Raw genomic sequence first — 22,652 nt, forward strand, 5'->3', positions numbered from 1 at the left:
GGGAAGACTGCGGTCATTGTCACCCCTCTGGGTCACCCCGGAGAGCCTCGCTCGGTCACAGCTCGTTTTTAAGAGGGCCCTGCCACCTCTTCGGAGTAGGGGATGATGCTGCTGATCCTGCTGTTACGACGGCTGTGTGATCCCAAGTGAGTTATTTGCAGGTAATGTTTCAGCACTGGGGTGTTTCATTCAATATCGGTTACAATGTGTCATTAATTTAGCTATGGGAGGAAACCAGGACACCCGGAGGAAACCCTTGCAGAACAGAGGGAGAGAATACAAACTCCGCACAGAGTGGCATCTACGTAAGGAACTGAATCCAGGTGCTTGCTGCTTCACCCAGCTCTCCCGTCGCCACCTCAGACCTTGCTCTGCCCCACCCCCCACCTCTCTCTCCCCCCAGCTGCCCCACCCCCAACCCCCCCACCTCTCCCTCCCCCCAGCTCTCCTGTCGCCAGTAAACAAAGCTCGTCCACTTCAAACAGTGTCGTTTCATTGTACAAACAATTGGAATAATTTAAAACGTGATAACGTGTGCAATATTAGTGTGAGTGGTTTATTCAGCAGTGCTTCAGTCAAAGGTAAGTGTTGCATAGTGGATAGTCCTACCATGAAAACATTAAACGAGTTATGACATGTCACACGTGTAAAATACTTTTGGGATAGCCCGCACCTCCTTATACCCCGTAGGGTCTTGTTTCATTTGTAAAATTGGTATACCCCACGGGTTATATGCGGGAAAATACGGTACTCGGGCCTCTTTTAAATGGCAGGCCGCCCCCATAAGCTGCAGGCTCCCAAAGTGGGGAAAACCCACTTTGGAGGCACGCCCAGCGTGAGGCGGCCAGTTTACGCCGATGACATCAACAAGCCCCGCCCATCGCCCACCACCAAGCCCCGCCCATCGCCCGGTGGCACACGTGACAATGGAGGTGAGAATCTTGTTTGCAAGTAATCGATTAGTTGAACGATCGAAGAGCCCAGCATTAGTCACGGCCCACACTGGCTTTCGTTGGAACCCTTGACGACGCACGCGTGATCGTCAGAGTATCGTGCGCCCACAGATGGCCACACAGCAAACTTAACCATTCACGCATTCCATTCACTCAGTCCTCCTACTGTCAACAAGACCCTCATTCCTCCAAGGAGTTGTGGGTTATCAAGTTCATCCTTTCAAGACACCCTTAAATCAACACAACAGTATACTGCAACTAAAACCCATACTCAACTTCGTGCACCTTGTGGATTATTTCTCAAACGTATCCCCACCATTTTCCACTCCCGAACTCTCCCATTGTGGCATCGTTTTTGTCCCCCCACCCCCACCCCCGACCTCCCCGATCATCTGCCGGCGCCTGTGCTCAGTTCTGGCGGCTACGCCGGAGATTGCGCCCAGCGGTGGGGATTTCGTCCTTGTAGACGCTGTAGTTCTTCATCACCGTGTCGATCCAGGGCAAATAGCGTGAGACGCGGGCGTAGATCCCGAACTTTCCCTTGCGGTTGCAGCCCTCGCCCCAGCTGATGATGCCGGTGGAGAACCACGTGTTGGCATAGGGCGTGACGTGGGGGCCGCCGCTGTCGCCCTGGCACGCGTCCGTCTTCGAGTCGCTGTAGCCGGCGCAAAACATGTTCTTGGTGATGGTGTAGCTGCTCGATTCCTTGCACCGTGCCATGTCCTGGTACGGTACAAAGGACGTCTGCAGCACTTCGGCCTGTGCACGGGGACGGGCGGGGATGCACATCCAAATATAAATTGGAGAAAAAAGAATTGCATTACAGAAGAATGAAAAAATAGTGGACAAACACAAGTCAATATTACATAAAATGCATTTCTTGATAGCTGAATCGGCCAAATATTCACATGCATTCAGGGCCATTTTGTATATAGACGAGGACATGTGTCAAATGGGTGGGTGGAAGGTGGAGGTGGGTGGGAAGAGGTCACGGTACCTTTAACCTGCGCTTGCCCAGGATACCCCAGCCGCTGATGCGAGCCAGCTCCTCCTTGAGCACGTTGTCCGCAAAGTCCGGCTCGGGCAGGCAGGCGGGCAGCACGTACTTGTTGAACTTGATGGGCTCGCTCATCTGCAGCAGCGCGATGTCGTTGTCGTTGGTAGCGATGCTAAAGCGGTTGTGCATCACCATCTGCTTGATGGATATCTTCTGTTCCGTGGGCTCGGACACCGTGCGGTTGTGCTCACCTAGGGACGGGGAGGGAGAGGGGTGGGGGGGCATGTAAGCAGCCAATTGGACGATGTAGTGCTGCGGTTCCAGACCTCTTGCATGGCGGTCCCTGGTCAAGACCGCTGCCAACATTGCAGCCCAACGTCGGCAACTCCCAAAGCCGTCGCCGTGCCCAAGCAATCCTACGGCGCGGCCACGCCGCCGGATTTCATCACTCCACCTCCATGCGCGGACGTGCTCTCCGGACGCACCCCATTCGTCCTCATCGACGGCTTCCACTCCTTCGTAATTATTGACCATCGGCCATCACCCCCTTGTAGCGATCAGCCCTGGCCCACCGACATTCTTTAGAAGTCGCGAGTGAAGCCACTGAACCTGCTCTTGGTTTGGACGAGACGTGATGCAGGGCGACTCACCGACGATGACGATGTCGGGCTCGTATGGGATGCAGTGGGCGGCCGTCAGGACCCACTCCCGGTTGAGGATGGTTCCGCCACAAATGCCTTCACCCTTCTTGTCCAGAATCAGAACCTGGGAACAGAGGCGAGGGCAAGACGATGAGGGAGCCTCGACCCCATGGGCTGTGCCAGAACGCTTGGCAAGGTCACGTGATGCAGGGCGCTTGTGTTCCCCTAGATTTTCAATGGAACGTCTTGAATTTGATCCAGCAGATCGGTGGTGAGTAAAAATTTTAGTTGGGGGTTGATTCAACTCCATCATCCCTCTAGGGTTGATAAAAGAGTACCACTTTATGGAGAAGTCGATCGTGATTGATCTATGGACAGATTAATATCTGCCATAGGAATGTGGAATTTCCAACACTGGCTCATGGCTGTAAACACCTGAAGCTCAGCAAGTCACTTTGAATTGTTTTTATTTACGTGTAAAGGAGTTCCAGACCGGGTGAGTCTTGCAAGCGGACTTTAGTCCGTCTTCAGTGCAGCGCATCGCGCTTCAGGGATTCACTCCGTTCAGACACCACCCGAGCCTCTCCCCTCTGCTCCTCTCTCCCCGTCCCTTGCAGGACTCCCCCTGACTCTCCACCAATCCCTTTCGTTTGTCCGAATGGCATCCCAACTGACGCCTCATTTGCATCTTTCAATTGACTCTGATGACCAATCAGATTTTAATGGTTCTCCACCTTCCAATCAGATTGTGCGCCCGACGTCGGCTCCCCCTGCCAGTGAGAGTCGGGTGCGCTACTTGAGCCAACGAGCCTGAGACCCGGGGAGCATTTTTGTTAAATCAGGTCCGCCACTTAGCGCCCTTTCCATATGCATTGGAGCTGCAGAGTTTAACCCCACGGTGTACTATCTGCTGTTGCTGATGCTGCAGTGTCTGCTGCTGCTGTTGTGTACCTGCCAGGGACACTCCCCGAGGGGGCATTCTTCTCCCCCCGCGATGCGCAAGTCCCCCTCGGACCCCTCTGCAATGTAGCTGCTGTTGTCGGACACCGTGGAGTGAGGGGGCACGGGTTGGACCGGCGTCTCCACTGTGACGGATGAAGCCTCTCGCTTCGACCGAGGCTTCTGAACCTGGATTCTGCCACACGGGAAGGGCACTGCCCCCCACACCCCACAAGCACCATGCCGGTGCCCCCCCACAAATGAACGTGAGACACGTTCACCGAGGTTTGACGTCTGGCCAACCCAAACCGATTAATTCCAAGAGCAACCTTCAATACCTCCCCAAGTCAAGATGTTGCGGCCATGCAACCCAAATTATGGACCATATAGTGAACCGCTGAAGTCTGCGCTCCTTAAACGGAGAAGCAAAACTACCAAAACTCTCCCCTGAAGCCCTCTTGTCATGGAGAGCAGACATCGACATCGAGCTCCTGAAGACATTGCTGCTGACATCATAGCAAGTATCGACTAGAGGAGTAAAATCGCTACGACCATGGTTCCTGTTCCCGTGAACTTCACCAATTGATCTCTACAGCGATGTTGAGGACGCGCTCGATCAGACATCTCACCCACCACACTGTGCCATCACCACACTGTAGATCACAATAACACACTCGCCCACTCACGCACCCACACATCCATGACACTGCAGGTCACAACAATCATCTTACTCCATACCACCGCTCTCCACATTGGAATTACCTCCTACCATCAGCGTCTCTTCCCAAAGCTCCTATAATAATACTGTAATAACCTCGCTCTTATCGATTCAATAAACCCGTTACACTGTTAATTATTTTCAGGACCCACCATTGTGACCTCTACTTAAAATTCAATCCCACGTGACTTGCTGCAGGAACAAATCTACATCGGGCCCTGTTCAGTCATAAAGTCATTATTGGAAAATATGTACTATACTTGGCTAATTCATTAACCTCATTGTCAAACTCAAGAAACCTAAAACGTCCATCTAATTGCCTTTTACCTTTCCCAAGAGCAGTAATTAGAATTGGTGACACCAATACATTGGAACAACAACAACTTGGTTTCCTCCCTGAACATCGTAAATCTTCCTTCAAAACATAAAATCAAGCAGAAGATTAGTGCTGGATACGACCACATTTGATGGTGTGATTTGTAACTTTGATTCTTAACTGTATATCGATGGTTACATTTTAATGTGTAGTTTTATTGAGGAACTCTGTGTTGTCTTGGTGTGGTCTGGGACTATTGGTGTCGTTTTGCTGCAGATTCCTCCTGCAGTCTAAATAATGATTCTGACAACTTTGGCAGTGCTGTTTGTTGCTGACCGCTTGATGTTTTGGGCCCTATGGCCTATTGTGCTCATCAATTGTGATAAAAACAAACCCTGACCTTACAATCTAAACTAAATCTATATATTTTATGAAGTCGATAAGCTAAACACATATCCTTGTCAGTTCATAACTTGACGTTAAATGCAGGTGCACGCACGACTCAATCCCATTTGTTTGGCCTAGTTGGGTGGTAGAGGGTCTCCCGACGCAAATGTGGCCAGCTCATTGAGTGGCCAAAACCCGAACATCGACTGTAAGCCGCCCCCGCTTTTCCCGCACATGGCAGCGGGCGGCTGGCGGGGTTCGTTACCCATAGGCCGGCAGGACTTGCCATCGTCGAGCAGTTTGTAGTCCTTGGCGCAGGAGCAGGAGAACTGCTCGTCCGAGCCCTGGCAGAAGTGCTCGCAGCCGCCGTTACGGAAGGTGCAGCCCAGCTTGGCTGCACAGCGGCAGGGGGGGGGGGGCGTCATTTCGCTTGTTTGCTTCACCCTCACTTTCGTCTTAATTCGCATCTCTGATGGTTTCGTGGGAATCGCTCTTCAACTTTTACCGGTGAGCGAGCCGGAGCGACAATCGGTCGGCGTGTCGTCGAACACCGGCACGCGCGATGGTTGACTGCGATCAGCCGCGTCGGGTAGCTATGATCATTCACAACGTGGCCTCACCCGAACATCGATAGCACTGGTCAACAAAAAAATGCTAAGCTGAAGTTTGGTGTGCCAATGGTTTGGAGAGAACCTACAAACCATTTGGATAACTGCTACTTCTGCCTTGTCAATGTAAAAGGTTTCAATAAGAAAAACAAACAACACTTACAATACCCAGATATTCCATCTGCCAGACGACCAGTTGAACACTGAGGAAATACCTGTGGCTGTATTTACTGAGCTACCAGAGATTGATGTTGAATCCCTCAGTTTATCTGCTTCTACAGATGATGATGATGATGCTCAGATCGAATATACGCCATCTGATGCAGATTGTGATAACATTTCTGTTTAGTCAGCCTGAATTGAATGATCTTGTAAGAGATTTGTATTTGCCAAAGTAGTCTGCTGAATTGTTGGCTTCCAGGCTGCAAGAGAAAGGACTACTCAGACCTGGCACTAGTGTCTCCTTTTATCGTAACAGAGAAGCAGCACTGCGAAAGTACTTCCATTCAGATGGTCAACTTGTTTATTGTAATGATGTTGAAGGACTTCTTCTCAATATGGGACTGCCCGCATATGATTCAAGTGAATGGAGACTTTTTATTGACAGTAGTAAAAGGAGTTTGCAATGTGTTACTTCACAACATAAAAATATATGGTTCAATCCCAATAGGACACTCTGTAAAAATGAATGAAGAGTATGCCAACATCAAGATTCTTCTGGATAGATTGGAATATCATGTTCGTGGATGGCTAATTTGTATTGATTTGAAAATGGTTAATTTTCTGCTGGGTCAGCAAGGAGGTCACACCAAATACCCTTGTTTCCTGTGCTACTGGGACAGTAGTGCTACATTAGAACACTGGGTTAAAAAGAACTGGCCACCAATAATCAGTTTGACGCCTGGTGACAGGAACATCAAGAATGAGCCTCTGGTTGATCACACTGAAGACTGCTTCAGCTATATATGTTCAACCTTTTCAAGTCTCAGTGCCAAGAAGAAAAAGGCAGGAATATTTGATGGCCCTCAAATATGAAATAGTCATCAGGGATCCACACTTTGTTACAACAATGACTGCGGCAGAGGCTAGAGCTTGGAATGCATTCTCTGATGTGGTGCGGAATTTCCTTGGGAACAGGAAAGCGGACAACTATCGAGAGATTGTGGAGGAGCTGCTCTTGAGTTTCCAAGCACTTGGATGTAGAATGAACATCAAGGTTCACTACATAGTCACTTGGCCCAGTTTCCAGAGAACATGGGTAACCGTGAGCGAAGAGCAAGGTGAACGCTTTCATCAAGACATTAAAGTTATGGAAGAACGTTACCAAGGCCGATGGGACTCTAACATGATGGCAGATTACTGCTGGTCCTTGATGAGAGACATTCCACAAGCTGTACATCGGAGATCGTCAAAGAAGAGGTCGTTTATGCAGATGTAACATCACTATTGTGAATGACCTTTTTGTACATATTTTCTTATCTTCACAATTCTATTCTTACATGGTAATATGCATTCACTCACATTGATATGCAGTCACTCTCACAACTTTGTGCTACGGCTCATTAAATGTTTGTTTCATTATTGTATATTGCATCTCATCTTATTCTTGTATGGATGTCTGTTTAGCTATTCGTATATGAGCATAAATTTGCTGTTTTTATTGAAAATGCAATATTTGATATCTCAAAAACCTGATTTGGAATCAGCACCCCAAAATTACATTAAAACCGTTGGAATACCTTATGCCAGAAAAAGTGTGTTGACCAGTGTTATATGTATGGGTCGCTCGCTTCCCGAGTTTATTCTGCGTCGTGTCACCCGCGGCAAAACACGATGCCGCGGAAGTTGATATCGCAGAACTGCTTGCGAGGTGCGGTGATATGTGGCGCGTACAGATTTCGCAGGTGTTCCCGTCGTAGCCGCTGAGGCAGTCGCAGGTGTACTGGTTGATCCCGTCCTTGCAGACGCCATTATTCTTGCACGGGTTGGAGCTGCACTGGTCTCCGTCTGGGGCACGCGAGACACGCCACCACCATCACGCGTACCGTCACCGGCGGCGTTTGCGTTCACGTCCCCGAACTGTGCCATGCGGTTCGTCACTCACCCGAGTATTTGTTCCAGAAGTCATTCTGGAAAAAAGCACAGAGCGAAGGGCATCATTTGGTGTGGGGGGTGGGGGGGGCGTGAGGAAGCGGGACAGGGTGCGGATTGCGGGGCCTGCTGCCCATGGCACCTGTGTGTGTGTGAGCTTGACGGTCACGCATCCAAACACTTTCCAGGCTCGGACCCTGATGACCTCCCCACCGAGGGACGATCACCGCGAGCATCCTGAGAGGTCTGGGCACGCGAGTGTGAGCACAGACCGGGCTCGCGCCGTTCTCACCGTGAGGGCTCTGCTGTGCTTCACAGACGGCTGCAGAGTCCGCGGTGGGTCCACAACATGGGGCCATGCCGCTCTCTGGTTTAACCCAACGGAGTAATTTTCGAGTAATATTTAACGTTTGGCCCGCGACTCCGCACACAAAACGACGACCCGCGGGCAGCGCGAGGCCCGGGGGCCGCAGCTCGGAGGCCACCGCCGCCCCTGGGGTGTCTCGGGCGGTGGCGATGGCGCGAGTTGGGCCGCCTCACCGTGGCGTCGATGTTCTCGAACACCTCGCGCGCCTCCTCGAAGCTGCAGCGCTCCTCCATGCACTCGCGCTCCAGGTTCCCCTTGCGCAGCTCCTCCCAGCCGCTGTTGGCGCGCCGCGCCCGCGCCAGGACGATCGCCGCCTGGCGCCGCTGTAGGAACACGTTGGCTGTGTGTGCATGCGTGCGTGCGTGCATACGTGCGTGTGTGTGTGGGGGAGCGGTAGTGTAGTGGTTAGCGCGCTGCGCTATGAATCCGACGACCCGAGTTCGATTCCCGCTCACGGTTAACACCGGTGACGATTATCTGAACCCGTCCTGGGCCTCCCCTAGGTCGACTCGGCCTTAAGTTAGTGCCTGGTGCGGTTTGTAAACATCAGCACTGGGCTTCATAGCTGCCAACATCCGTGAGTTGATCTGACAATCGAGAGCACAAAATCCGAGTGTATTTGAGGATTAAGCGCAGCCCTGAAAGTGCCTACTCACACAACTCCACTCGACCACACTGTCCAGATGTATCCCAAGATCTGGGCGTCCCCACTCTTCATCCCACCACACGCGACCTGCCGATCGACCGCGGGTACCAAATTTGTGCCGCTGGGTGGACAGACGCGGTGGCGGAGGGATTTGAGAAACTCGCCCGCATTGTTTCAACTGCTGTGCCGGGAGATGGAAGCGAACCGGTCCCCCTTGGGATTGAGTCCAGCACGCTGCCGACCGTCGTCCTCACGCACAGAACCGTGTGTGAGGCGACGCACGCCGAGAGGGCACGCGGGCCCAGCCGCGTTGTCTTGTGCGGTGTCTTCACTTTTCTCAAGGCCAACAAATATTTACCAAACCCAAACACGGGCTACGGCTATATCTGATCTGCGCGCAGGTCAGCGAGGGAGCGAGAGAGTGAGAGCGAGAGAGAGTGAGAGAGAGTGAGAGTGAGAGCGAGAGAGAGTGAGAGAGAGCGAGTGAGAGAGACAGAGAGCGAGGGAGAGAGAGAGCCCACCCAGTGGCACCACCGCTGGGACACGGGACGCGCTATCAGGACAAACACGCACCACGTGAGTGTGTGTGTCCACGACACTGTTTGCTCTCCTCGCTCTCTGTTTGACTTTGGACTTAGTCTCAACACCAAAAACATTCGATACATAGTTCACATAAAACGTTTCTGACAAACAGCAACGATGCAAACGTTGACAAATCCATTTTGGTTGCCATCATCAGCATCATCAATCGTCGAATTTATTTCCGGCTCAACTGAGCATCGAGGTGGTGACCCTCTCCTGCGCACAGCCCCGAGCCAGCGGTGAAAGTTCCACATTCACATAGCGGGGATGAGCCTCTGTCCACATAGTAGCCGCTGTTGACTTTCCCACGAAGTAGTCTACACTTTATCGACCCCGAAGGGATGATGGGTCCAATCAACTCCCTAAACAGGATTTTAACTCGCAACATGCAGATTTTTAACTAAACCCACAAACATGTATAAAAATCATTCAGCCTTTGTACATTCTGCTAAAACAATCAGCAGTTCCTGAAGAACTGCATTGTGGCCAGCTTGTATTAGATCGCCACGAGAATAAATCTGAGAAAATGCAATCAACCAACAGCTGATGTGATCACCACTGTGCCATCGTCTCACCCAAACCCTCATGCGGACGTTGCACAAACACATGGCGTCGTGCACATCGCATAGACACCGAAACATCTAGAGGCGAGAGAGAGCCATCGGATTCTATTTGCATTGAGAGACAGAAAGATGAACGTATGGGAATATACGCAGGCTAATAGCATCATCTAAACTGTTAGATGATGCCATTAGTAATAATAATAATGGTCAAAGATAATAATGTGTCAAGGATAATGATGTAGTGGATTAACGCGCGCCAAGGAGAGAAAGTGTAAACACGTGTGGGTTATGGACAGCGGGGTCGTATCAGGACAAGCAGGTGTTGCTGGGGGACAACGGCCGGAGAGAGACGGCTCGTTAGGTAATAATGGGATGCAGGGCAGTGATTGGCCGGTTGTTGTCAGAGACAAGGTGGCGCCAGTAAGTCTGGGGATGGGAGCAGGTGGTGGCGGGGGCCGCGGGCGCGGGGCGTCTGGGGGACGCCGGTTAATTAATTGGAAATAAATGAGGACGGGGATAAATACGGGAGCGTGAGAGTGAGACGGGTTTGTTGTGCTCGCAACAATTCAGATTGTCTAAATTTGCAACAGCAAACGCCGTGGTGCAGGCTGTGGTTAGTCGCACGGTGCGCATTCCGCCTGTAACGCAGATGCTTATGCCGCTGTGCTTGAAAAAGGGCCTGCCTTTGGAAAACCCGCTGAAGGGTATATTGCTAACACCTTCAAACGCTGTGTCATAGACACCCTTCTTAGTTGGGGATTTTACGATGGTGCCAGCAAATTGCGACCCGTTCATACAGATTGTCCCTACGGGGCACAAGCCCATTGTCATTCAAGAGGGGACTACATTAGCGCATGCGGCGGCGGCGCAGAACTCGGACGGGGGATGCACTGCCGCGGTGTGACGAAGAACCGGGCTGGTTGCGGGATTTGTACGAGCAAAACCACGATTTGACACCCGAGCAGCGGTTGCGTCTCCGCAAACTACTTTTGGAATTCAGGGATGTTTTCAGTTCGGGGAAATATGATGTTGGTCGTACGTCCTCGTTGCATCATCACGTAGAGACTAGAGATGCACCTCCGATTCGCCTAAATTCCCATCGTATGAGTCCGTTGGAGAAAGATTGTATTCAGCAAACTGGAGCCACTGCAGGGCGTTCCAGCTCGGGCCACCGCAGCCGATTCGGGCCCAGCTAATGGGGTCCCCACCGAGGGATCCGGCTTACTGGGGTTGTCGCTGGCTCGTTGGATGCGCCTACAGGTGGACGATTCCTTTTTGTCCAGAATGAAGCTTCGGGCCTCCCGCTTTAGAGGGTCGGTGGATCACCCCTTCCTTCGGCTTGTCGACGATCTCCTCGTGCGGTGGGACATCATACTGCAAAAATTCTCTATTGTTGTTCCGTTGTGTTTGAGGGGCAAGCTCATTCGTGACACGCACGAGAAGCTGATGCATTTGGGGGAGAAGAAAACCGCGTTGACCTTGTGCAATTATTTTTATTGGCCGGGTATGCAAAACGACGTTAATCTATTTGTTAAGTCCTGCCACGAGTGTGCGCGGCGGAAGGTGCTTGCGCAACCATATCGGGTACCGTTAAAATCGATACGAGTCTTCCGTGTTAACGAAATTGTTGCCCTGGATATTTTGGGCCCGTTCCCCATCACCCCGCGGGATCACAAATATTTGCTGGTAGGACTCGAGTACCTCACTCGGTGGCCTATGCCATGGCCACTGGCGGACCAATCGGTGGGGTCGATTGCCGAGGCTTTCCTGCAGGGATACGTCCTCGATAAAGGCGCCCCAGAGCACCTGCTCACCGATCAGGGCAATTTTTTTTCCTCCCGTCCACTTAAAGGAGTGTGTGACTCACTGGGTACGAAAAAGATTCGGACGTCCCTGTACCACCCGCAAACTGACGGGATGGTCGAGCGCCTGCACAGGATGCTAACGTCTATGTTGTGCCAACAGGTTAATTTAGCGCAGACTGATTGGGACCTATACGTTCCGGCGGCCTTAGCCGCTTACAGATTGGCTTCGCACGCCTCAACGGGGTATTCGCCATTCGATTTAATGTACGGTCAGGAACCAGAGGCCCCAGCCCTGGTCAGGTTGGGCGTGCAAGTGAGGGGGAAGTCATCGGCGGTACCTGCCCCCATGCAGGTGGTATTAGACCGTCTGAGGCTAGAGAGGCCTCGTTGGGTAACACCGCGAGACGGCAGGCTGCCAATGAACGCCTGCACGGCACACATTCTCAGCGAGAGCCCTGGCGTGTGGGGGATAGGGCTTGGCTGCACTGTCCTATGGTGCCAGTGGGCTCATCTCCAAAGTTCCATCGACCCTGGCAGGGTCCCGTTGAAATTGTGGAAACTCGTCGGGACCAGAGTGTATGAATTCGCTGCGGCAGGCGCCTATGGCATGTTCACCCGTCGCGTCTTAAGAAATTTGTGTCTCCATATGATGCGTCATCTCCCATCCAGGTGGTACCATCACAGCCACGAAAGCTGTATCAAGTAAATGAGAGATTGCAGGAGCTACCACTCCGTTTATATAATGGTTGGAGAAGGTGGTGGGGCAAGGGCCGCATACTTTTAATTAATATGGTAAGGTGAGGCTTAAGACTAAGAATAGACTGCATAACAAAGGCTGAGCCTTTGTTTATGGAGAGGTACGGTTTGTGACTCAACCTGTGACAGGGAGACAACCACTAAACATGGTAAAACTGTAATAGTTGTCAAATAAGATTGGCAAATAAGTGTAGTTAAATCTTTTTTGCATGGTTAATCACATCTTTCCAATGATTACTCAGTTTGTAACCGTCATCACGGTTGAAATTATGTCTGTGTTTGTATATTTGTATGGCTTCGTGTACAAACCTTTGATGGTAGCTAGGAGGTTTGCAGAGAACCTTGGTCTCGGAAAAGACAATTTCATGAGAGCCCACCGAGTTGTAGCAATGATCGGCAACGGCTGAAGAATCAGTTTTGCCGTGTTTCAGATCTGACTTGTGTTCGCGGACACGATCAGAAACATGACGTTTCGTTTCTCCAATGTAGCAATCACCACAAATGCAACTCAATTTGTAGACTCCAGGATACTGTAAGTCAGGAACGACATCCTTCTGTTGTATCTATGCCCTGTTTTCTGTTATTAATATTAAGAATAATTAGGAATTTTTTTTTTTTAATCTATATATCTTTTTTGATTAAATAATGGAAACAACCCACTTCTCCTCACAAGCACACCAGGAATCTATGACGATAAGAATTCGGTCACAGAGAGGTCATAGACATCCAGATGGACAAAAAGATCGATAGACTAACCTCCCAAGACATCTGGAGATGTACAGATAGGGTGCAGAGCAGAGAGAAACAACTTTTGCAACTCGCGTTTTCCTTAAACGTTTTCCGTACCGAAAAGTAGAAACTTAACAAAAAGAATTAACCAACAAACAATAGGGGCCTTTTATTAGTAATTCCCTTATATTACTCGTATTCACCGCATACATATTATTTAGAATTATGTTTTTTTTTATCTACATGACCCTCCTAAAAACTAAAGAGTACGAATTCCAGAAAGCTTAAGTGGAAACTTAGTTACACTTAACCTCAGGACATTAAAATATAACTCAGAATAAACACCAATCTCTGGAGAACTAAACTTGGCAAAGCCCTCAAAATAATGATGTGACGAGGATCATTACGAATATTCATTAAACATAGACGAATGATAACCACGATACTAAGACCGAAGGAACTCATAAAATATAACTCAAGAATAAATGTAACACACAGGACCACATAAATGTATTGCAAAAATTTCCTCAGCCACCTTTGTCTCCAACGGTCCGGCACAAACAGATGGCCCATGAATGCTTGGGGGGTTAGGAAAGGTCGCGAGGAGGGGTCGCGGGGGTGTGTGGTTCTTCTCGCTCTGTTTGTGTTTTGTTTCCCTCTCGCAAGTGAAGTATGGGAATTGACGGCAGGAACTTCTTGACGGGAACACACTTTTATTAAATCTTTACGTATCAAAATACAACGTGTAGTCTCCTTTCTTCCGACTTCACACTCCACTACTCTCGTGTAAACTCTAGGCCTCTGGCTACACACGATACCCTTCACTCGTGTAGACCCTACGCCTCTGGCTACACAATACACTCGACTCGTGTAGACCCTATGTCCCTGGCTACACAATACACTCGACTCGTGTAGACCCTATGTCCCTGGCTACACAATACACTGCATTCGGCTCGTGTAGACCTTACGCCTCTGGCTACACACACTACACTCGCCTCTGGGTTACACAGAGTCCCGGTCCCGTTAGGACAGCGGGACTAGGTACCGCAGGGCCCTAGGTCTTCATCCCCGTCTTCATTCTTCGCTGGTTACACACCGCCCTCACGCCTGTGTGCATCCCCTTTTATAGCCCCTGCTCACGAGAGGCGGAGCTGATGCGTACTTCAACGTGAGCATCACTCCTTAATGAACCAATCACGACGCACTCTCTCTACGGTCCGTTTTCCCCAGCGCGTGTTAACACTCCTCCACCAATCACACCGCGCTGCCACCCGATCACTCCCTCTCAGCACGTCACCCGTCCACAGCCAATCAGTACCCCGTAACCCACGACCCCGCGCTGACCCCTGATCCTCCACCGTCAGCGCACGTCACCACCTACACAGCCAATCATTACGCGCTGGCATACGATCTCTAATCCCAGCGCGTATCACCTCTACACAAGGAATGCGCAGAGAGGAGAGTCACGTTTTGAGTTTAAGCACAAGCGTACATAGCGAATGAGCAGTCTGGTCCGAGTCGCGCTCACTCTCGCAACTCGGCTTGCGACGCGGCGTTGCGACGGGGCTCGCAAGGGAGCTGTGGCAGTCGTGCCTCGAGGAGAGATGGGACGACGAGGGGTCGTTAAGGTGACAGTCTGAGGGCAGTCTGGTTCGAGTCGTGCTCAGTCTTGCAACTCGGCGTGCGACGCGGCGTTGCGACGGGGCTCGCAAGGGAGCTGTGGCAGTCGTGCCTCGAGGAGAGATGGGACGACGAGACATCGTTAAGGTGACAGTCTGAGTGCAGTCTGGTTCGAGTCGTGCTCAGTCTCGCAACTCGGCTTGCGACGCAGCGTTGCGACGGGGCTCGCAAGAGAGCTGGGGCAGATCGTGCCTCGATGAGAGATGGAACGAGGAGGGGTCGTTCGAGTCGCAGAAGTCTGAGTTCAACCTGGGTCGAGGCTGGGTTTCAGCCGTGCTCCGGCTGGCGGAGCGTCGTGAGGGAGCAAACACCGATGCCGATAGCAGGTGTCGCTTCTCGCAGAACGAAGTTAAGTGCGAGTGAAGCTGGCAGCTGCACGAACAAGGGAAGCACGGAGAAGAGAGAGTGACGAGTGACGACAAGCAATCAACCTGTAAAAGGGCGGAAATCGCCGAGCGTCGACCAAGCGAGCAAAGCAGAGAGCGCGAAGCAGTGGAGAAAGCCTGATCAAACGGCTGTGAGGAAGAGGACAGCGCCATCGAATGCGCAGTGTGTTTGATACACAGACCGACCAACACCCAGTGAGAACAGACAAGACGCCCGCAGCGACGACGGAATCATCGCGCACCACGTCGGCGAGCGTCGTGCAAACTCAATCGAGCAGTGGAGAAGCCGGGGGCTGCCACCCAGAGAGAGAAAGCGCCATCGAATGCGCAGTGTGTTTGATGCACAGACCGACCAACACCTAGTGAGAACAGACAACTGGTCGTCCAGCAGCGACGACGGAATCATCGCGCACCACGTCGGCGAGCGTCGTGCAAACTCAATCGAGCAGTGGAGAGAGGAAGGCAGCACGGACTCGTTGCGGCCACGCCCAAGCGAGAGGAACCTCTGGCCGTTGTTTGTATCCTCCCACACCACACAAGCTAACGACACAACTCTCGGCTCTAAGAAATTTAATTAATATTACGAGGGGACAACGCACACACAGCACGCACACGAATAAGACTTTCAAATTTTTTTTTATCTTTGCGTTTCAAAAAGGGTTGCCATTTCAAGGTGGTGCGTTTAATATCAACTGTCCTCTTGGTTCTTTCGGTAAAGTCACGTAGAAGAAAAGTAATAAAATAATAAAAATAAAACATAATAAAATAAAATAATTCTCACGACGTTTCGGCTACAACGCAAGCAGCCGTCTTCAGGTGAAGAATGAGACAATGCCAAGCTAGGAGCTTATATATATATGAGACAATGCCAAGCTAGGAGCTTGCAACTCGGCGTGCGACGCGGCGTTGCGACGGGGCTCGCAAGGGAGCTGTGGCAGTCGTGCCTCGAGGAGAGATGAGACAATGCCAAGCTAGGAGCTTATATATATATAAGCTCCTAGCTTGGCATTGTCTCATTCTTCACCTGAAGACGGCTGCTTGCGTTGTAGCCGAAACGTCGTGAGAATTATTTTATGTTATTATGTTTTATTTTTATTATTTTATTACTTCCCTTCTACGTGACTTTACCGAAAGAACCAAGAGGATGAATCCCTGCAGTCACGAAAGCTTTAAATCGAAATTCAATATCAACTGATCGTGCAAAGCAGTTGCTGCCGTCAAGTTACATGAATAAGAAATGTTTTAGTCATTCATTTTCGTTAATTGCATAATCTTGCCCATGAATTTATTGACGTATACTTGCTTTTGCATACTAGAGTGTCATGTGTTTGTTTAGAATTAAAATTGCTTAACACCAACTGTTCGAGTGCTTCTTTCCAAGTCCATGCAAAACTGTCTTATTCATAAGAGCTGTTACCTGCGATGAGATATGAAAATGAAGACCTAATATAACATAACACACACTAAGATAATCGGTAAATGTTTAATCAATGATAATCGTGTTATCCTGATTGATACAACTCTGGATAAACGAAACTAGGCCTAATGATCATAACTGCACACATTAACATAATCGCAAGCATCCGCATAAATTACTACGATTATCTCCGTGATTATCATAATTTATGCATATAATTACACACACTAATAATTTATGCATATTAATACACGTTAACATAATGCGATTTGCGCATTTTTCGGAAAATTATTAATTTTTATAATTTTTATCAAAATTTCATAATTCCAACACATACAACACTTCACAGATGGAATCAAATCACGGATTTTATGCACTGTACTGAATCGGACTTGGATCTTATGTTTGTTTAGAATTTTGGAGATCTTTTTGGTCACGCCTGCTATGTATGGCAACGTGATAGTTTTGGTCAGAGTTTCATGTGGCTGTTTCTGTATGGTGGGAGAAACAGCTTGGCGGATAGTGCGGTCAGAGTATCCGTTCATCCTGAGGGCCCGATGTACATGTCTTAATTCACCGGCCAGGTGGTGTTGGTCAGAAATACCATGGGCTCTGTGGTATAGCGTTTTGATGAGAGAATTCTTTTGAGATGGGTGGTGGTGGGAATCCGGTTTCAAGTAGGAATCTGTGTGGGTGGCTTTCCTGTAGACAGAATGTCCCAAGGATCCATCAGGCCTCCTCTCAAACAGAATATCCAAGAATGGTAGTTTACCGTCTTTCTCCACTTCCATGGTGAATCTGATGGATGGGTGTCTAGAATTGATGTGGTCCAAGAAGTGGTTCAATGCTGGGAGGCCATGTGGCCAGATGACGAAAGTGTCGTCCACATACCTCTTCCACAAGGAAGGACGCAGGGTGGATGTCTGGATGGCGTCTGATTCAAACTTTTCCATGAACATGTTGGCTATAACTGGTGACAAGGGGGAGCCCATAGGGGTACCCTCATTCTGTTTGTAGAAGGTGCCATTCCAGGTAAAATAAGTGTTGGTGAGGCAATGCCTAACCAGCGCAGGTACATCAGAATTCAATCCATGTTGGACTAAGTCCTCAATTATTGTTAGGGTGTCCGGTACTGGGACTTTGGTGAACAAAGATACTACATCAAAGCTGACGAGGATGTCATCAGGAGATAGTACCATGTCCTTAACCATAGAGACTAATTGGGTTGAGTTCAGTACTGCCGAAGAGGTCTTGCCTGTGAAGGGGAGCAGAGTATCTGATAGAAAACGGGCTAGTTTGCACGTAGGAGAGTTTATCGTCGACACGATGGGTCGTAGCGGGGTGCCTTCTTTATGGATTTTGGGAAGACCATAGAGTCTGGGAGGTCTAGCCGCCGATGGTTTTAGAGAGGGACGTTTGCTTGGTTCGATTAGGGAAGTCGAACTCGTGATGATGCTGTTGGTTTTTGTCGTTAGGTTTTTAGTGGGATCGTTTTTAATTTTGGAGTAACTCCCATCATTAAGAAGGTCCAGGATTTTGTTGTTGTATGAATCTTTATCCAGGATGTTTGAGAGGAGGCCTGATGGATCCTTGGGACATTCTGTCTACAGGAAAGCCACCCACACAGATTCCTACTTGAAACCGGATTCCCACCACCACCCATCTCAAAATAATTATCTCATCAAAACGCTATACCACAGAGCCCATGGTATTTCTGACCAACACCACCTGGCCGGTGAATTAAGACATGTACATCGGGCCCTCAGGATGAACGGATACTCTGACCGCACTATCCGCCAAGCTGTTTCTCCCACCATACAGAAACAGCCACATGAAACTCCGACCAAAACTATCACGTTGCCATACATAGCAGGCGTGACCAAAAAGATCTACAAAATTCTAAACAAACATAAGATCCAAGTCCGATTCAGTACAGTGCATAAAATCCGTGATTTGATTCCATCTGTGAAGGATGTCGTTCCTGACTTACAGTATCCTGGAGTCTACAAATTGAGTTGCATTTGTGGTGATTGCTACATTGGAGAAACGAAACGTCATGTTTCTGATCGTGTCCGCGAACACAAGTCAGATCTGAAACACGGCAGAACTGATTCTTCGGCTGTTGCCGATCATTGCTACAACTCGGTGGGCTCTCATGAAATTGTCTTTTCCGAGACCAAGGTTCTCTGCAAACCTCCTGGCTACCATCAAAGGTTTGTACATGAAGCCATACAAATATACAAACACAGACATAATTTCAACCGTGATGACGGTTACAAACTGAGTAATCATTGGAAAGATGTGATTAACCATGCAAAAAAGATTTAACTACACTTATTTGCCAATATTATTTGACAGACAACTATTACAGTTTTACCATGTTTAGTGGTTGTCTCCCTGTCACAGGTTGAGTCACAAACCGTACCTCTCCATAAACAAAGGCTCAGCCTTTGTTATGCAGTCTATTCTTAGTCTTAAGCCTCACCTTACCATATTAATAAAAAGTATGCGGCCCTTGCCCCACCACCTTCACCAACCATTATATAAACGGAGTGGTAGCTCCTGCAATCTCTCATTTACTTGATACAGCTTTCGTGGCTGTGACGGTACCACCTGAAGACGGAAGCTTGTGTTGCCTCCGAAACGTCGTGATTTTTATTTTATTTTACTTTTTAATGTTTTTACCTATGTGACTTTACCGACAAAACCTAAGAATATGAATCCTTGCAGTCACGAAAGCTTCAAATCTAGAATTGTGTTGTTGGTTGTTGCAGGTTGTTCACCCGTCCATTGGTCGCACGTTAGGTTGCTTGTGCTTAGCTGGGACAGCTATTTCTTTATCACGGGGGTGGGGGGGGTGATTTAGTGGATTAACGTGCGCCAAGGGGGGATATTGTAAACACTTGTGGGTTATGGACAGCGGGGTCGTATCAGGACAAGCAGGTGTTGCTGGGGGACAACGGCCGGAGAGAGACAGCTCGTTAGGTGATTATGGGATGCAGGGCAGTGATTGGCCGGTTGTTGTTGTCAGAGACAAGGTGGCGCCAGTAAGTCTGGGGATGGGAGCAGGTGGTGGCGGGGGCCACCACCTGCTCCGACGGAGACGGTCGGAGCAGAAGAAGAATAGGTTAGCAGTAGAGACGGAGACGAAGAAGATATGAGAGATAGAATAGGGTAGCAGTGGAGCAGGAGAAGAAGAAGTGATGAGAGAAAGGATAGGCTAGCAGTGGAACGGGAACAGAGAGACAGTTGGAGTGAGATGGAGAAGCCGAGAGAGAGAGTCGGAGAGAGATGGAGACGAGAGAGAGAGACAGTTGGAGAGAGACGGAGACGAGAGAGAGAGAGAGACAGTTGGAGTGAGATGGAGAAGCCGAGGGAAAGCGAGACGGTCGAAGCCGAGACAGGCGAAGCAGAGAGGAGAGTCGGGGGAGAGAAAGAGAGAGAGAGGGAGGGAACAGAGCGAGCGAGGCCAGCGGAGTGCGGCGAGCGAGCAAAGAACGCGCTGGAGTCTTGGTTGTGGACTGTGCTGAGTTTGATGAAAATAAAGTGAAGACGGAAAAAGAAGAAGTTGTCCGCGTAAAGTTCAGCACCACAATAATAATAATGGTCAAGGATAATAATAATAATGGTAAAGGATGGTCATAACGGAGTGGCAGCCAGGGAGCGGAACGCGTCTGAGAGGTCGTCCACCGAGGAGACGGAGCGATGAGCTTCTCGCGTGCACGAGCTGGATGGATCGATGCATAGCGGGACCGTGAGAGGTGGTGGCTCGGGGAGGCCTTCGTCCAGCAGCGGATTGATCCTGGCTGCTGGCAAAGATGATTGCGGGTCACGCGACGCGCACGCTCACTCACCGTGGCACGCGCTGGAGAGTAGCAGCACCGACCACAGGAGGCGGACGTTTCGGCCGCAGGAGGAAGCCATCGGTGTCCCCGCACTCCTCGCGTCTCCACACTTATGCTCTCCTCCTCCTAGCTGATCCAGACTCGGGTGGCCTCCTCCCTCTCTCCCCTTCCCTCTCCCTGACCCGGAGGCCTCGCGATGCCAAATGCGGCTCGCCCCCTTTTCATCCGCTGCCTCGACGCTCGGCAGATAACGCGAGGACAGGGGGAGGGGGGCAGATTGCGGGAGAGAGGGCCCAGGGTGAACGAGTGGAGACGCGTGTAGATGACGCAGTGAGGCTCTGTACTTACGGCGTACTGACTGACGTCAGGCAATGAACGGGTTATTAGCCCCACCCCTGGCCCTGCTGGGACCCGAACCACATTTAGATGCCTTGGTGAGGCCGGTGTACCATGGTCTGGCTTGGCATGTCAAACATCCAGTGGAAAACTACCCATACCGGGAAGGTCCCGTGCGAGCGCAGCTCGGATGTACCAGTGGAAAAGTGTGTCAACATAATCCCCATGACCCACACGGTGTGGGGAGGCCCTCATCTAGCAGTGGAGTGGCTAAAGGGCTGCCCGTGTGCGCATGCATTAATTTACTACGCTTTCTATTGCTTGTGATTTTTGTCCAGTACAGAATTTAATATTAAAATGTTTTAGAGATCCGTTTACTTACTCTAAACGTGTATCAACAGCTTCCGTTCGCCACTAAGTGGCGGTGACGTCACAATGGAGCCTGTGCCATGCGAGGTGCACTTTGGGGCCTTTAAAGTGTCGAAGGCTCGCTGGCAGCAGGTCACGGGACAGACCCAGGTGCTGTGGACTGACGAACTGAGATGACTGGCAGATGTATAAACTCTGCTCCACACTGCCAAATAGCAGCGTTTTAGCTGCCCGGCGGTCTGTTCGTTGTTTTGTGCGTTGCTCCTCTCCCCTTCGTTGTTGCTCCACAGAGGCCGATCTTGACATCGCTGATACCAGTCATCTACAAGTCCAATCAGCTCCACATAATTCTGTCACCTATCAGTCAATCTCTTCTCTCGGCCGTGCTGCACCTGTTATCCCCTTCTCTCTGGGTAAGCAGAAGCTGGGTATGCAGACTCCATGTCCCAACCAACGCAGCCTCGCTTGCCGAAGGAGCTCACTGATGGGAATGTGTCCAGATATTTAAAGGATCTGTGAGCTCCTCACACTCCAGTCTGGTTAAACCCAGGAATTATCTAGGCAGGCCAGCCTGAATGGTTCAAACCGGTGCAAATGTTCCTTTAGAGGACTCCACTTTTCACAAGGATAGAAACGGGAGCGTATAACTGGCCGAGAAGACCCAGAGCTTCGTATGGAGTGATATACCAGGTAACTTGCACACTGCGTTATGCAGCTGATGAAAAGACAATGCCGCTTGGTTGATTTGGAGTGAGACCTCGGCTGCCAAACCGGAGTCAGTCATAAGCAAACTGCCGAGGTACTAAAAAGTATCCACTCTCTCCACAACTGCCCCGTCACTCATGGGGAGAGGATTGATGGGGGATGGTGAGGACCCATCTCTTAGTCGCACGCTGTCGGTTCAGCAGTAGCATCTCCAATAGCAATTGCCAGATCATCCACATACATAATGGTCGACATAGGCTAACCACTGCACTGGCTGTGAGTGTAGGGCAGTACAGCAAGAGGCGCATACGAAACATTAAGACTGGTGACCTTTGACAAATGTTGGCGCTCGGAGAACCCAAAGGTCTCTTGGTCTCATGGCAAAGTTGCTGAGTTTGCAATGCTGTTAATGGCAGGGTTATGGTCCCCGTGGGACAGGTCCCACTCCGGTTCCTCTCGGATGGGGGGGGGGGGGACCCCCTTTCGAGGCACGCCCAGCGTGAGGCGGCCAGTTTACGCCGATGACATCAACAAGCCCCGCCCATCGCCCACCACCAAGCCCCGCCCATCGCCCAGTGGCACACGTGACAATGGAGGTGAGAATCTTGTTTGCAAGTAATCGATTAGTTGAACGATCGAAGAGCCCAGCATTAGTCACGGCCCACACTGGCTTTCGTTGGAACCCTTGACGACGCACGCGTGATCGTTGTGAGCCTATCGTGCGCCCACGGATGGCCACACAGCAAACTTAACCATTCACGCATTCCATTCACTCAGTCCTCCTACTGTCAACAAGACCCTCATTCATCCAAGGAG

General features: G+C 50.2%; 1 protein-coding gene across 2 annotated transcripts; it reads right to left on the minus strand.

The window, feature by feature from the left end:
• Positions 1 to 547: 547 nt before the first annotated feature.
• On the minus strand, positions 548 to 22,509 carry LOC133357163 (coagulation factor X-like). Of its 2 annotated transcripts, none has more exons than XM_061574976.1 (9): positions 20,436 to 22,509; positions 8,191 to 8,357; positions 7,664 to 7,688; positions 7,453 to 7,566; positions 5,217 to 5,345; positions 3,543 to 3,745; positions 2,601 to 2,715; positions 1,951 to 2,201; positions 548 to 1,712 (listed from the first exon to the last, which is right to left on the minus strand). In XM_061574976.1, exons 1-9 carry the CDS (start codon positions 20,503 to 20,505, stop codon positions 1,362 to 1,364), a joined length of 1,425 nt encoding a protein of 474 aa, XP_061430960.1. In that variant the 5' UTR covers positions 20,506 to 22,509; the 3' UTR covers positions 548 to 1,361. The 2 variants fall into 2 exon arrangements, with proteins under 2 accessions (XP_061430960.1, XP_061430961.1); XM_061574977.1 differs by lacking the exon at positions 20,436 to 22,509 and adding an exon at positions 8,674 to 8,929.
• Between the last annotated feature and the right edge of the window lie 143 nt (positions 22,510 to 22,652).

Source organism: Lethenteron reissneri, chromosome 57 (genome assembly GCF_015708825.2).
Source record: "Lethenteron reissneri isolate LAM-NWPU_2019-01 chromosome 57, ASM1570882v1, whole genome shotgun sequence".
Lineage (NCBI taxonomy): Eukaryota > Metazoa > Chordata > Hyperoartia > Petromyzontiformes > Petromyzontidae > Lethenteron > Lethenteron reissneri.